Here is a 13,305-nt window from a genome sequence, read left to right on the forward strand (position 1 = left end):
ACTCTTTCTTGTTACATTTCCTTTCTTCTTTTCATAGTATGGCTTCCAGTTTGCCTTTCCTGAAAGGTTTCCCAGATCTTGCTTTTTTTTCACGCTATCATATGCCTTCTCAATGTCCAGAAACTCTATTACTAAATTCTTACCATATTTCTAGTGTCTCAGGGAAGCCTAGAGAGACAGCAGATCCCTTGGTGGCAGATCAGGAAATGCTGGTCAACCACTCCTGGAATATGAAAGGTAGGAGGGAAATAAAATACCTCCTGCAGACCAAAAAGGCTGGAGAAAAAACTTTGTTAAGAAATCCAGCTACAATAGACATAGGTGGATAAAATTACATTCTTTCAAATACGGAACAAATTGAAGATAATAAATTACTAAGATGTAATCTGTCAAAACTCACCAGATAACATTGTCAAACATTATAGTAATAGTTTCTGTACCTCTGCTGAACAAATAAATCAATAAATGCCCCTTCTAATGAGTTTGATTCTTATCCATTGTTATAAATTTGTGCACAAAATCAGATGCATTCCTCTTCCAACTCTATCAGAGGAACATTATTGTCCCATTGCCACTATCACTGATTCAGTTAAATTAGACACAGTTTTTTATTCTTGAAGATGAATGTCATTTTGGGCATCCAACAATAGTGAATGCTGAAGGAAACACATTTTGCATTTGGAGAATGATAAAAGTGAGGTGGTCACTGCACCTACTAATGTACTCATAGGGTTGGATCAGTAGCAATTTCTAATGTCTCACATGTATTTGTTAATTTCTGGAAAGTTTATACTGAGAGATTAAAAGAACAATGTAGGTTGTTATTGATATTTTACATCATAATTTATTGGTAATAAAACATCCAGATATGAAATGACTACAGTGTGTCAGAATCTTACCTAATGACATTTGATCATTGTTATTGTTGTCATTATTATTATTATTATTACACACGTCACAGGCCTTTCATCAGGCCACATGAAATATTCGTGACTACTTGTTCCTGTTCTTCCAGTACTCCTTCATTCGTTCACTAAAGGCTCTCTTCCTTTCTTCTGTCCACTTTGTCCTTTGGGCTTTAGGTGCTGTTTTCTCTGACATCACTTCCCACTTGTACACCTTGTGTCTATAGACACCTTTGTCCATGATGTCTGCTGAATCTATCTGAGCTCTTTCCAGGTCAGTTTTGACTTGTGTCATTCAGGGTGTAGTGGTCTTGAGTCTCTGGATGTACCTGAGGATTCTGTTGGTGAGTCTGGTCTGTGGGAATCTGCTTGTGTGTCTATAAAATTTTAGTCGCCTCTTTCTAAAGTCCGCTGCGATGGTGGAGAACTTCTCCGTGGTGTCCCTGGAGTGAAGCCTATATCCGCGATCCATGAGTTTTGGCCCAATAATTTTCCTAATGATTTTTCTTTCCTGTGTGAGAATGTTCTCAAGGTCGGCCTTAGTGTGTAATATCAGTGTCTCACTAGCGTATAGCACCTCATGTTTGATAACAGTGTTGTAGTGCCAGAGAACTTCTAAGCAAAACTTTTTCACAGTTAAAGAAACTGAAACGTATGAATTATTATTATTATTATTATTATTATTATTATTATTATTATTATTATAAACTTTTTAAAGAAAAACTCTTTTTCTTTTGTGACATACAGTTGCTTGCACATAGGCTGTAATATTAAGCAGAAAACTATGCCTGAAGACCATGATGTAAGTCCCACAATACATTCGTCATTTAGATAGCAAACATTGGCCGTAAAGGTCAAACATTCTATCAGAAAATTCTGTGTTATCAAATATGGAAAGAGATTATTTTTATGTACTCTTTGTAAGTGCCCAGTTCTTTCATTTTAGGACAGAGTGTCTGTAATTGGTTATTTTGTTTAAAGTATCACAGTGTTCCTCCCTGTAACTCTCTTAACGTGTTGTCTATGCCACCACACAAATTAATTTTATATATGACTTTGTAATGAAGACAATGTTTGTGGAGTTGTGGTAAGCAAGAAAATTGAAATGAATCATGCTTTGCTATATAAAACCACCAAGGTAATGCTTGGTAAACCTGTAATCATTTTGGTCTTCACTGTAGGAAATATCAGGAATTATAATGTAATTAAATTGAATGGTGCTTTCTGAAAGAATAACAATTAGTTTTATTCTTGTAGATAAGGGTCGCCTACCAGCTGGAATGGTGGAGCAACAGTTGATCTCCACCTGTGACCCAAAAGAAATTAAAGATCTCATTGTCAGACTTGGAGGAATGAAACCCATCCGACCACTCTGGAAGATAAATCCAAAGGTAAAAATGTTGTATATTGCAGCAAGAGTTGTTGTGTTGTATCCTCATTTCCTCAGTGTTTCTTCTCCCAAATGAGTATTTGATACTTTGCTGTGGGTAATGTTGTTGTTTTTTTGTTTTTTTTTCTCTCTCTGTCTGCAGTGGGATCTGCCTATTCCACTCAAGAACATCGTCTCTATCCTTCCTAGAGGGTCACTGCAGGACTTCTCTTACATACTTATGGCAAAAGCCAGAGAACTTGTTGCACAGAAGGTTCTTAGCCTTAAAATTTTATAATATTTTCTACTATTTTTGATAATATCTCCCAGTAAACATGTGTAACTAAATTTTGCAGGATTATGCACAAGCGATTGAACTATTGGGCAAAGTGGAGCAAGAGACAAAAAGCAATGGGTCAGTTTCTAACAACATTATGAACAAAGTCACAAAGCTTATTTCATGGGAGATATTGCTTGTGCAGATTATTCAGTTGTTTGTAGACTGGCCACAAAGTTTAATTGGTGAGTTTGTTTTAAGAATTTCGACATTATTCAGCCAAATAGTTTTAAGAAGAAATCGTGGTTAGATGATCTATATTATAAAAGTACATAATAGTTTAAAGAGTCTAGTTCATTTGTAACACCTTTGGTCATGTTGTAAACCTTTACAGTATGCACGTGTTGATGGTTAATGGGTTTCCTTCTTGCCAAACTATGTGGTAAATATATTATTGGTCACTTGGATGCACTAGTATTCTCTTTGACATCTGTCTTTTGGCCTCTTCTGAATCAGTGGGCAGCATGCTTCTTCTGGTAATTGGTTGAGTTCACATCACCCAACAAGCAGAGCTGCAGAGTGTGAATTGAGTTCTTAGTATTGCTTGTAAAACTGATATACTTTGTTAATTTTGTTGCTTTCCATTTATCATACAGTTGCTTTTATTTCTGAAGTTCATTCAAACAGTGCACTACATGCATATTCATGTGGGAATGATTCAGGGCGACATTGCTAAAAAAGTAGAACTCTGTACACTGATGCTTCCAGGACTTACGATAACTCATATTTAAGTTACAGCATTTACGTTTAAACAATACAATAGGTTCTTCACATCGTTTTTGTGAACCCCTGCCTCAGATCTACATGCAGCAGGTTTGTGATTTTAGCCTTCCTTCTTTTTGTGTGTCAAGACGGTATACATTGTAGAATTTAATTTCCAGACAATAAACGTTTTTCTAGGATATAGAGGGATACAGTCTCTCAGCTTTTCTCAGCATGATTGATAAATTGAGTGCTTCCTGGTGTTCTGCCATATTGTTGTTTTCACTTTATGCACACTATTTCATTGACGAACCCAGCTGTGTTCATCAGGTCGGAGTCCAGGCAGTGAGTAAACACAACAGCAAAACGCACAGTACCTGAAAAAGATGACGTGGTTGATCATTGATGTACACCATCTCATTAAAATTATCCAGACGTTTCTATGCAATGCAGAGTTGGTCACTAAATTTCACAAGAGGCAGACCTGCCGTTATAAGAGCAGACAGGTAGTGTTGTGGTGTCAGTAGAAAAACAGTAATAGCAGAATGGGTTGGCCAGGAGAGCTCAGTGACTTCAAACGTGTGCTAGTCATTGAATGCCACCTGAGTAACAAATTCATCGAGGACATTTCAAACCTTCTGAAGCTGCCCAAGTTGGTTGATGGTGGTGTGATTGTGAAATGGATGCAAAGGAACAACCACAGCTACACCAAGACCTGACAGATCTCATATAGTGACAGACAGGGGCAGTCCAGCATTGTGGAAGGCAGTTCTAAAAACTGCAGGAAATCGGTAGAAGGAATCGTTCTTGAGTTCCAAAAGTCTGCCAGCAGTCCAGCTAGCACCATGATTGATTGTAAGGAATTAAAACAAATTGGGATGCAGTGATCAAGTGGCTGCTCATAAGCCACACATTTCCATAGTTAGTCCTATGTGACACTTGGGGTGGAGGAAAGAGTGATGCTGTGTGAAGCCTGGGGTGGAATAAAGAGTGATGTCACAGGACAGTGGATGACTGGAAGTAAGTGATTTGTAGTGACGAATCACTCTATACCCTGTGGCATGCTGATGGAAGGATTTGGGCTTGGTGAATGCCTGGAGAACATTACTTGCTGTCATTTATAGTACCGGCAGTGAAATACGGAAGAGGCTGTGTTGTAGTATGTGACTTTTTTGTGATTAGGATGTGGTTCCCCTATTGTGCTTAAAAAATGCTAAATTTGGAATGATATGAGCGCATTTTACAGCATTTGTGTACTACATACAGTAAACGAACAGTTCAGAGATGAGATTGTTTGTATCAGCATAACGATGCTCTATGGCATAAAGCAGCATCTGTGTGGTAGTTGTTTTTGAACAGATAACATTCTTGGAATTGACTGGCATGCCAAGGGTCGCAAACTGAACCAAATGGAACATTTTGGGATTAATTAGAATGTTATGTTCAACATCACTCATTACCGTCTCTGGTTTTGGCTCGTGAGGAAGAACGGGCTGTCATTCCTTTACAGTAATTTAGACACCTCATTCAGACTGCTCCCAATAGAGTTCAAACGGTCATAAAGATGAAGGATGGACGCACCCTATACTAATGTCAAGTAATAGATGTCCAGATACTTTTGATCAGATAGTGAATTGTGTGTAAAATGCAAACAACAACTCAGCAGAACACCCAGGAGCACACCATTAACTGAGGGATGTTTTCATCATGTAATGTACTTCACATAGTTTTGACTACCTACTGCTTGTGTATTTATACCCTTATCCATCCTCCCAGGTTGCCACTGATATTATGATTAGAATCATACTGGTAAATATTCAGCATAGAGTGCTCACACTCCACCCTCTCACCTTTCCTGATCCACCAATATCATTACAGGCAACGTTTAAAATCCCTGCACTGGAGAAAAAACACAGAACCATGCCTTTTGAGTGTTCATTTGAGCTATTTAATATTATATTCTGTTTTTTCTTTTGCCTTTTACCCATTTCTACATGGGGTTAGCATTGTAATTATTGGATTCGGCATTATTAATGTTAGAGGGTGGCTGGATGCCCTGCCTGTTGCCAGTTATTTAGTCTTATATTAAATTTTAAAAAATCTTCACACAGAGACGGGCTCAAAAGTAATGAGTGATTTCCAGGGAAAGTGGAAACAGACATGTTTATCTAACGATGCAATCTAATGGTTGTTCAAAGTGATGCTCATAGGAAAATCTAACCAAGTAAATAGGACAAGATGACTGGACACGATGACCTTCACATGAATAGACTTGTTGGAAACCATGATCACTCGCCAAAGATACTGTTGGTGAATTAATAATAGTATTAATGATGATGATGATGATCACAAAAAAACTATACTTACTGGACCATTGTATATCAACAGTCATATACAATAAGCCAAAATAACTGGGGGCTTTCATCATGTGGGACAACAGTCCCCCTCACATTGACCATCATCATCAATGTGATTTGCCGTTAGTAAGTAAGACAAAACAAATAGATTTGGAACTTAATGTAGGCATTGAGGCTCAAGTCTGGCAATTGGAAATTTTACACTACCACTTTTCCTTCCCTTACCAGCCAAACAACGGTTGTGATAATTTGTTATACCACCATTATTTGAACCATCTACCCGCAAGTTTATCACAAGTGTGCATTAGTGCATTGGCTATAGATGTTTTAAAACAAAAAGTGAAAAAGTTGCACAGAATTATGATACACATTTTTATGGGCTACAGTTACCTGTAATGGTCCTAACACTCTGAATTAGTTTGTTGCCCGTTGTCATGCTTACTTGATAAGCACACGGTACAAGTACTGGAGCTACGCTCAACAATTGGCCACACTAGCGTTTTTTATGCAGCTGTCAGGTGCATTGCACTTTCCCAGAATCCTCCCAATAAATGTAATTGTCCCATTCAGCTTCCCAACACTGATTTTGTATGTTCATCCCATTTCATGCTGCTGCTTAGTATTACCCCCAAATACTTACATGATAACACGTGCTCAAGATGTTCACGCTAGTCTTATAATTGGATAGTGTTATGTTCTTTCTACTTGCTATGGGCATTGTCTTGTATATCTCCTCATGTGTCTTAAGTCTTTCTGCATTTCCATATGATTATCCAATTATGATACCTTCCTGTAGACAACTGCATTATCAGCAAACAAATTTATGGTATTAATGATCCCATCTGATAAATAATGTAGACATGTTGAGGTTTCTCATTTCTGTAGAACATTCGCAATCCTGTATAATGTATTGGATTCTAATGGTCAAAAGATTCATCAAGCCAGTCACATGTTTCCAAAGAAGATATTCCATAGGATTGATAATGTGGTACAGTGTCTAATACCTTATGGAAATATGGTAAGACAGAACCTACCGATTCACCTCCATTTATTGTTTGCAAGATTCTGTCTATGTGTAGAACAAACTCTGTTTTACACTTGTGATTTTTTCCTGAATCGATGCTGTTACATTGAAGATAAAATCATAATTGCAGAATTAGAATTTCACTCTGTGGTGAAGTGTGTACGGATATGAAACCTGGTAATTAAAACTGTGTGCCAGATAAGACACAGACGTGGGATCTGTGCTCTTTGCAAGTGATAACTTAAGTTCTAGTGGCGATCTGGCACCCGGTTTAATCTGCGAGGAAGTTTAAACATCATAATTGTTAGAGCTTGGAATACGATCTAGAATACTGCTAATGACAAGAGGTTGATGATATTGGTACACAATTCTGTATACTCTAACCTAACCTAACCTAACCTAACCTAACTTATCTTTTTAATTTTTTTGTAAACTAGTGACCTGCACTCTTTTTCCAGTCAATCAGGACTATTTGCTACATGAGACATTCCCTATAAATATGAGTTAGGAAACGAGCTAATTCCTCAGCAATTTCCATGTGTAATCTAACTGGAATTTTGTCAGGGTTAGGTGCCTCTTTCACTTTAAATAGTGTTAACTGTTTTTCAGTACTGGTAGTACTCAAACATTGGTTTGTAACATTCTCATACATAAATACAATTTCAAATATGAAATTTAAAGTTTCTATTTTCTGTCTGCTACCTTCAGTTTCTACACCATAAAGATGCATGAGAAGTTGAATAGGACATTTCAACCCCTTCACTGACTTTATGCATGACCTGAACATCATAGAATTACCATGACAATTGATGTACAGTAGGCTTTACGTTTGCCTGTCTTAGGTTTTTTCTATTTTCTACCAGTTTACCTGCTTTCTTGAAGATCTTTTTGCCTTTAGTGACCAACATTTCTGTAACGGCACCATTGTTGCTAATCTGTCTCTAATCAGTGAGCTTTTTAAAAATATTGAAACTGTGTGTAAGCAGGGCGTCTAAAATGTTTTTTTCACTTGTGGTTGTTGGAATAGTTGTTTGAGGCATGACTGCAGAACCCAAAGAGTTACTAGAGGTAGCATTACCCTGCAGACAGTTGTTTCTGAGAGGCATATCTCAGTGGAGACAGTTACTGGAAGTGCGGTATGAAATATGCTATCCCGGCTAAGACACAAGTTGAAATATGGTCACTACTTTTTATTTACTTAAATTTGGCATATTTTGTGACAGTACCTTTTCTGTTAAATGTTTACAAGGCGATATTGGTCTTGGCTTCAGTTGTCTAATGGAAGTATGATTCCACAATGCATCTTTGTCGGCTGCAGAAATGACCTGGTTCAATGTGTTTGCCTCATTTTTGGTGCTTCAAATACCATTTCTTCGAATGTAGTTTCCTCTTATAGTTTGTATAAAAAATAGTAACATAATTCAAAATTATTTATGACGGCGACCTGCACATTCTTCCACCGTCAACACACACCAAGAGTTAACTGCAGCCTGACAATAGTCAAAGACGACTCCAGCGTCAAAGACATTTTACACAACACACAAGCTTCCAGTTGTAATCAGTCTCTTTGCTATTCTTCGACACATTTACTAATAGTATTCAATATGCTTTCACTCTTAAAAATATAAGTAAATTAACATATAATAAGGCAAATTATAATAAAAAAATTCTGACAAAAAATATAAGAAAACATTTACAATTTGGTATCGACAAATCCGGTAGAAAATAACAGATCTCCCAGATCCATTACAACTGCTCCCCAGGGCTTTTGTTGCTATGGACATATACAACAAAATCCCGACCACTCTCAGTAATGGATCTGTATTACACAATTAGTACATTAATGATGCAGTCTGATAACCTCTTCCAAATTTGGACTCTTTGAATCTGTGTATTTGTTACTGGCTGTTGTTGCAATGATTCCTCCCCATCAATCTCATACACAAAAAATTCCAGTAAAGAAATTATTTGACATGACAAATATACATGGTATAAAACATACATGAGAAATATTCTAACATACAGCATACAGATTGAAAATAATAGAAAGGTGAAACTCATTTCCTAGAATAAGATAAAATTTTTTTATATTAATGTTAATTTCATTATGCTTACATATTGTACAGTAAAAATGATACTGGACATATATAGTGTAGTGTTTTTTTTCTATATATTTGCCTTTAATGTATTTTTACTTCTGATTTTCTTTTTTGAATTTTTTTTAACTCATTTTTTTTGTGTATATATATATGTCTGCTTGTGTCTGTATATGTGTGGATGGATATGTGTGTGTGTGCCAGTGTATACCCATCCTTTTTTCCCCCTAAGGTAAGTCTTTCCACTCCCGGGATTGGAATGACTCCTTACCCTCTCCCTTAAAACCCACTTCCTTTCATCTTTCCCTCTCCTTCCCTCTTTCCTGATGAAGCAACAGTTTGTTGCGAAAGCTTGAATTTTGTGTGTATGTTTGTGTTTGTTTGTGTGTCTGTCGCCTTGCCAGCACTTTCATTTGGTAAGTCACATCATCTTTGTTTTTAGATATATTTTTCCTACGTGGAATGTTTCCCTCTATTATAACTATATATAAAAACAAAGATGATGTGAGTTACCAAATGAAAGTGCTGGCAGGTCGACAGACACACAAACAAACACAAACATACACACAAAATTAAAGCTTTCGCAACAGACTGTTGCCTCATCAGGAAAGAGGGAAGGAGAGGGAAAGACGAAAGGAAGTGGGTTTTAAGGGAGAGGGTAAGGAGTCATTCCAATCCCGGGAGCAGAGAGACTTACCTTAGGGGGAAAAAAGGACGGGTATACACTCGCACACACACACATATCCATCCACATATATACAGACACAAGCAGACATATTTGAAGACAAAGAGTATGTATATATATATATATATATATATATATATATATATATATATATATATATACCCACGTGGAATGTTTCCTTCCATTATATATATATATATATATATATATCTAAAAAGAAAGATGATGAAACTTACCAAACAAAAGCGCTGGCAGGTCGATAGACACACAAACAAACACAAACATACACACAAAATTCTAGCTTTCGCAACCAATGGTTGCCTCGTCAGGAAAGAGGGAAGGAGAAGGAAAGACAAAAGGATATGGGTTTTAAGGGAGAGGGTAAGGAGTCATTCCAATCCCGGGAGCGGAAAGACTTACCTTAGGGGGAAAAAAGGACAGGTATACACTCGCACACACACACATATCCATCCACACATACACAGACACAAGCAGACATTTGTAAAGGCAAAGAGTTTGGGCAGAGATGTCAGTCGGGGCGGATGTACAGAGGCAATGTCAGTCGGGCCCAAACTCTTTGCCTTTACAAATGTCTGCTTGTGTCTGTGTATGTGTGGATGGATATGTGTGTGTGTGCGAGTGTATACCTGTCCTTTTTTCCCCCTAAGGTAAGTCTTTCCGCTCCCGGGATTGGAATGACTCCTTACCCTCTCCCTTAAAACCCATATCCTTTTGTCTTTCCTTCTCCTTCCCTCTTTCCTGACGAGGCAACCATTGGTTGCGAAAGCTAGAATTTTGTGTGTATGTTTGTGTTTGTTTGTGTGTCTATCGACCTGCCAGCGCTTTTGTTTGGTAAGTTTCATCATCTTTCTTTTTAGATATATTTTTCCCACGTGGAATGTTTCCCTCTATTATTTTTATATATATATATATATATATATATATATATATATATATATATATATATATATATATATATATTTATTATAAAAAAACAAAGATGAGGTGACTTACCGAACGAAAGCGCAGGCAGGTCGATAGACACACAAACAAACACAAACATACACACAAAATTCAAGCTTTCGCAACACACTGTTGCCTCATCAGGAAAGAGGGAAGGAGAGGGAAAGAAGAAAGGATGTGGGTTTTAAGGGAGAGGGTAAGGAGTCATTCCAATCCCGGGAGCGGAAAGACTTACCTTAGGGGGAAAAAAGGACGGGTATACACTCGCACACACACACATATCCATCCACACATATACAGACACAAGCAGACATATTTGAAGACAAAGAGTTTGGACAGAGATGTCAGTCGAGGCAGAAGTTCAGAGGCAAAGATGTTGTTGAATGACAGGTGAGGTATGAGTGGCGGAAACTTGAAATTAACGGAGATTGAGGCCTGGTGGATAACGGGAAGAGAGGATATATTGAAGAGCAAGTTCCCATCTCCGGAGTTCGGATACGTTGGTGTTGGTGGGAAGTATCCAGATAACCCGGCGGTGTAACACTGTGCCAAGATGTGCTGGCCGTGCACCAAGGCATGTTTAGCCACAGGGTGATCCTCATTACCAACAAACACTGTCTGCCTGTGTCCATTCATGCGAATGGACAGTTTGTTACTGGTCATTCCCACATAGAATGCGTCACAGTGTAGGCAGGTCAGTTGGTAGATCACGTGGGTGCTCTCACACGTGGCTCTGCCTTTGATCGTGTACACCTTCCGGGTTACAGGACTGGAGTAGGTGGTGGTGGGAGGGTGCATGGGACAGGTTTTACACCGGGGGCGGTGACAAGGATAGGAGCCAGAGGGTAGGGAAGGTGGTTTGGGGATTTCATAGGGATGGACTAACAGGTTACGAAGGTTAGGTGGACGGCGGAAAGACACTCTTGGCGGAGTGGGGAGGATTTCATGAAGGATGGATCTCATTTCAGGGCAGGATTTGAGGAAGTCGTATCCCTGCTGGAGAGCCACATTCAGAGTCTGGTCCAGTCCCAGAAAGTATCCTGTCACAAGTGGGACACTTTTGTGGTTCTTCTGTGGGGGATTCTGGGTTCGAGGGGACGAGGAAGTGGCTCTGGTTATTTGCTTCTGTACCAGGTCGGGTGGGTAGTTGCGGGATGCGAAAGCTGTTTTCAGGTTGTTGGTGTAATGATTCAGGGATTCCGGACTGGAGCAGATTCGTTTGCCACGAAGACCTAGGCTGTAGGGAAGGGACCGTTTGATGTGGAATGGGTGGCAGCTGTCATAATGGAGGTACTGTTGCTTGTTGGTGGGTTTGATGTGGACGGACGTGTGAAGTTGGCCATTGGACAGGTGGAGGTCAACGTCAAGGAAAGTGGCATGGGATTTGGAGTAGGACCAGGTGAAACTGATGGAACCAAAGGAGTTGAGGTTGGAGAGGAAATTCTGGAGTTCTTCTTCACTGTGAGTCCAGATCATGAAGATGTCATCAATAAATCTGTACCAAACTTTGGGTTGGCAGACTTGGGTAACCAAGAAGGCTTCCTCTAAGCGACCCATGAATAGGTTGGCGTACGAGGGGGCCATCCTGGTACCCATGGCTGTTCCCTTTAATTGTTGGTATGTCTGGCCTTTAAAAGTGAAGAAGTTGTGGGTCAGGATGAAGCTGGCTAAGGTAATGAGGAAAGAGGTTTTAGGTAGGGTGGCAGGTGATCGGCGTGAAAGGAAATGCTCCATCGCAGCGAGGCCCTGGATGTGCGGAATATTTGTGTATAAGGACGTGGCATCAATGGTTACAAGGATGGTTTCCGGGGGTAACAGATTGGGTAAGGATTCCAGGCGTTCAAGGAAGTGGTTGGTGTCTTTGATGAAGGATGGGAGACTGCATGTAATGGGTTGAAGGTGTTGATCTATGTAGGCAGAGATACGTTCTGTGGGGGCTTGGTAACCAGCTACAATGGGGCGGCCGGGATGATTGGGTTTGTGGATTTTAGGGAGAAGGTAGAAGGTAGGGGTGCGGGGTGTCGGTGGGGTCAGGAGGTTGATGGAGTCAGGTGAAAGGTTTTGCAGGGGGCCTAAGGTTCTAAGGATTCCTTGAAGCTCCGCCTGGACATTGGGAATGGGGTTACCTTGGCAAACTTTGTATGTGGTGTTGTCTGAAAGCTGACGCAGTCCCTCAGCCACATACTCCCGACGATCAAGTACCACGGTCGTGGAACCCTTGTCCGCCGGAAGAATGACGATGGATCGGTCAGCCTTCAGATCACGGATAGCCTGGGCTTCAGCAGTGGTGATGTTGGGTGTAGGATTAAGGTTTTTTAAGAAGGATTGTGATGCAAGGCTGGAAGTCAGAAATTCCTGGAAGGTTTGGAGAGGGTGATTTTGAGAAAGAGGAGGTGGGTCCCACTGTGACGGAGGACGGAACTGTTCCAGGCAGGGTTCAATTTGGATGGTGTCTTGAGGAGTCGGATCATTAGGAGTAGGATTAGTATCATTTTTCTTCGTGGCAAAGTGATACTTCCAGCAGAGAGTACGAGTGTAGGACAGTAAATCTTTGACGAGGGCTGTTTGGTTGAATCTGGGAGTGGGGCTGAAGGTGAGGCCTTTGGATAGGACAGAGGTTTCGGATTGGGAGAGAGGTTTGGAGGAAAGGTTAACTACTGAATTAGGGTGTTGTGGTCCCAGATTGTGTTGCTCGGAATTTTGAGGTTTTGGAGGGAGTGGAGCTGGAAGTGGGAGATTGAGTAGATGGGAGAGACTGGGTTTGTGTGCAATGAGAGGAGGTTGAGGTTTGCTGGAAAGGTTGTGAAGGGTGAGTGAGTTGCCTTTCCGGAGGTGGGAAACCAGGAGATTGGATAGTTTTTTGAGGT

General features: G+C 39.8%; 1 protein-coding gene across 3 annotated transcripts in view; it reads left to right on the plus strand.

The window, feature by feature from the left end:
- Positions 1-13,305, plus strand: part of LOC124802488 (integrator complex subunit 8) — a 195,740-nt gene that overhangs the window by 97,350 nt on the left and 85,085 nt on the right. For all 3 annotated transcript variants that reach the window (XM_047263298.1, XM_047263299.1, XM_047263300.1), the window contains exons 9-11: positions 2,163-2,296; positions 2,438-2,548; positions 2,631-2,796. In XM_047263298.1, the coding sequence (XP_047119254.1) occupies positions 2,163-2,296; positions 2,438-2,548; positions 2,631-2,796 (411 nt within the window). The remainder of the gene's footprint in view (positions 1-2,162; positions 2,297-2,437; positions 2,549-2,630; positions 2,797-13,305) is intronic.

The sequence above is a fragment of the Schistocerca piceifrons genome, chromosome 6 (assembly GCF_021461385.2).
Source record: "Schistocerca piceifrons isolate TAMUIC-IGC-003096 chromosome 6, iqSchPice1.1, whole genome shotgun sequence".
Taxonomy (NCBI): domain Eukaryota; kingdom Metazoa; phylum Arthropoda; class Insecta; order Orthoptera; family Acrididae; genus Schistocerca; species Schistocerca piceifrons.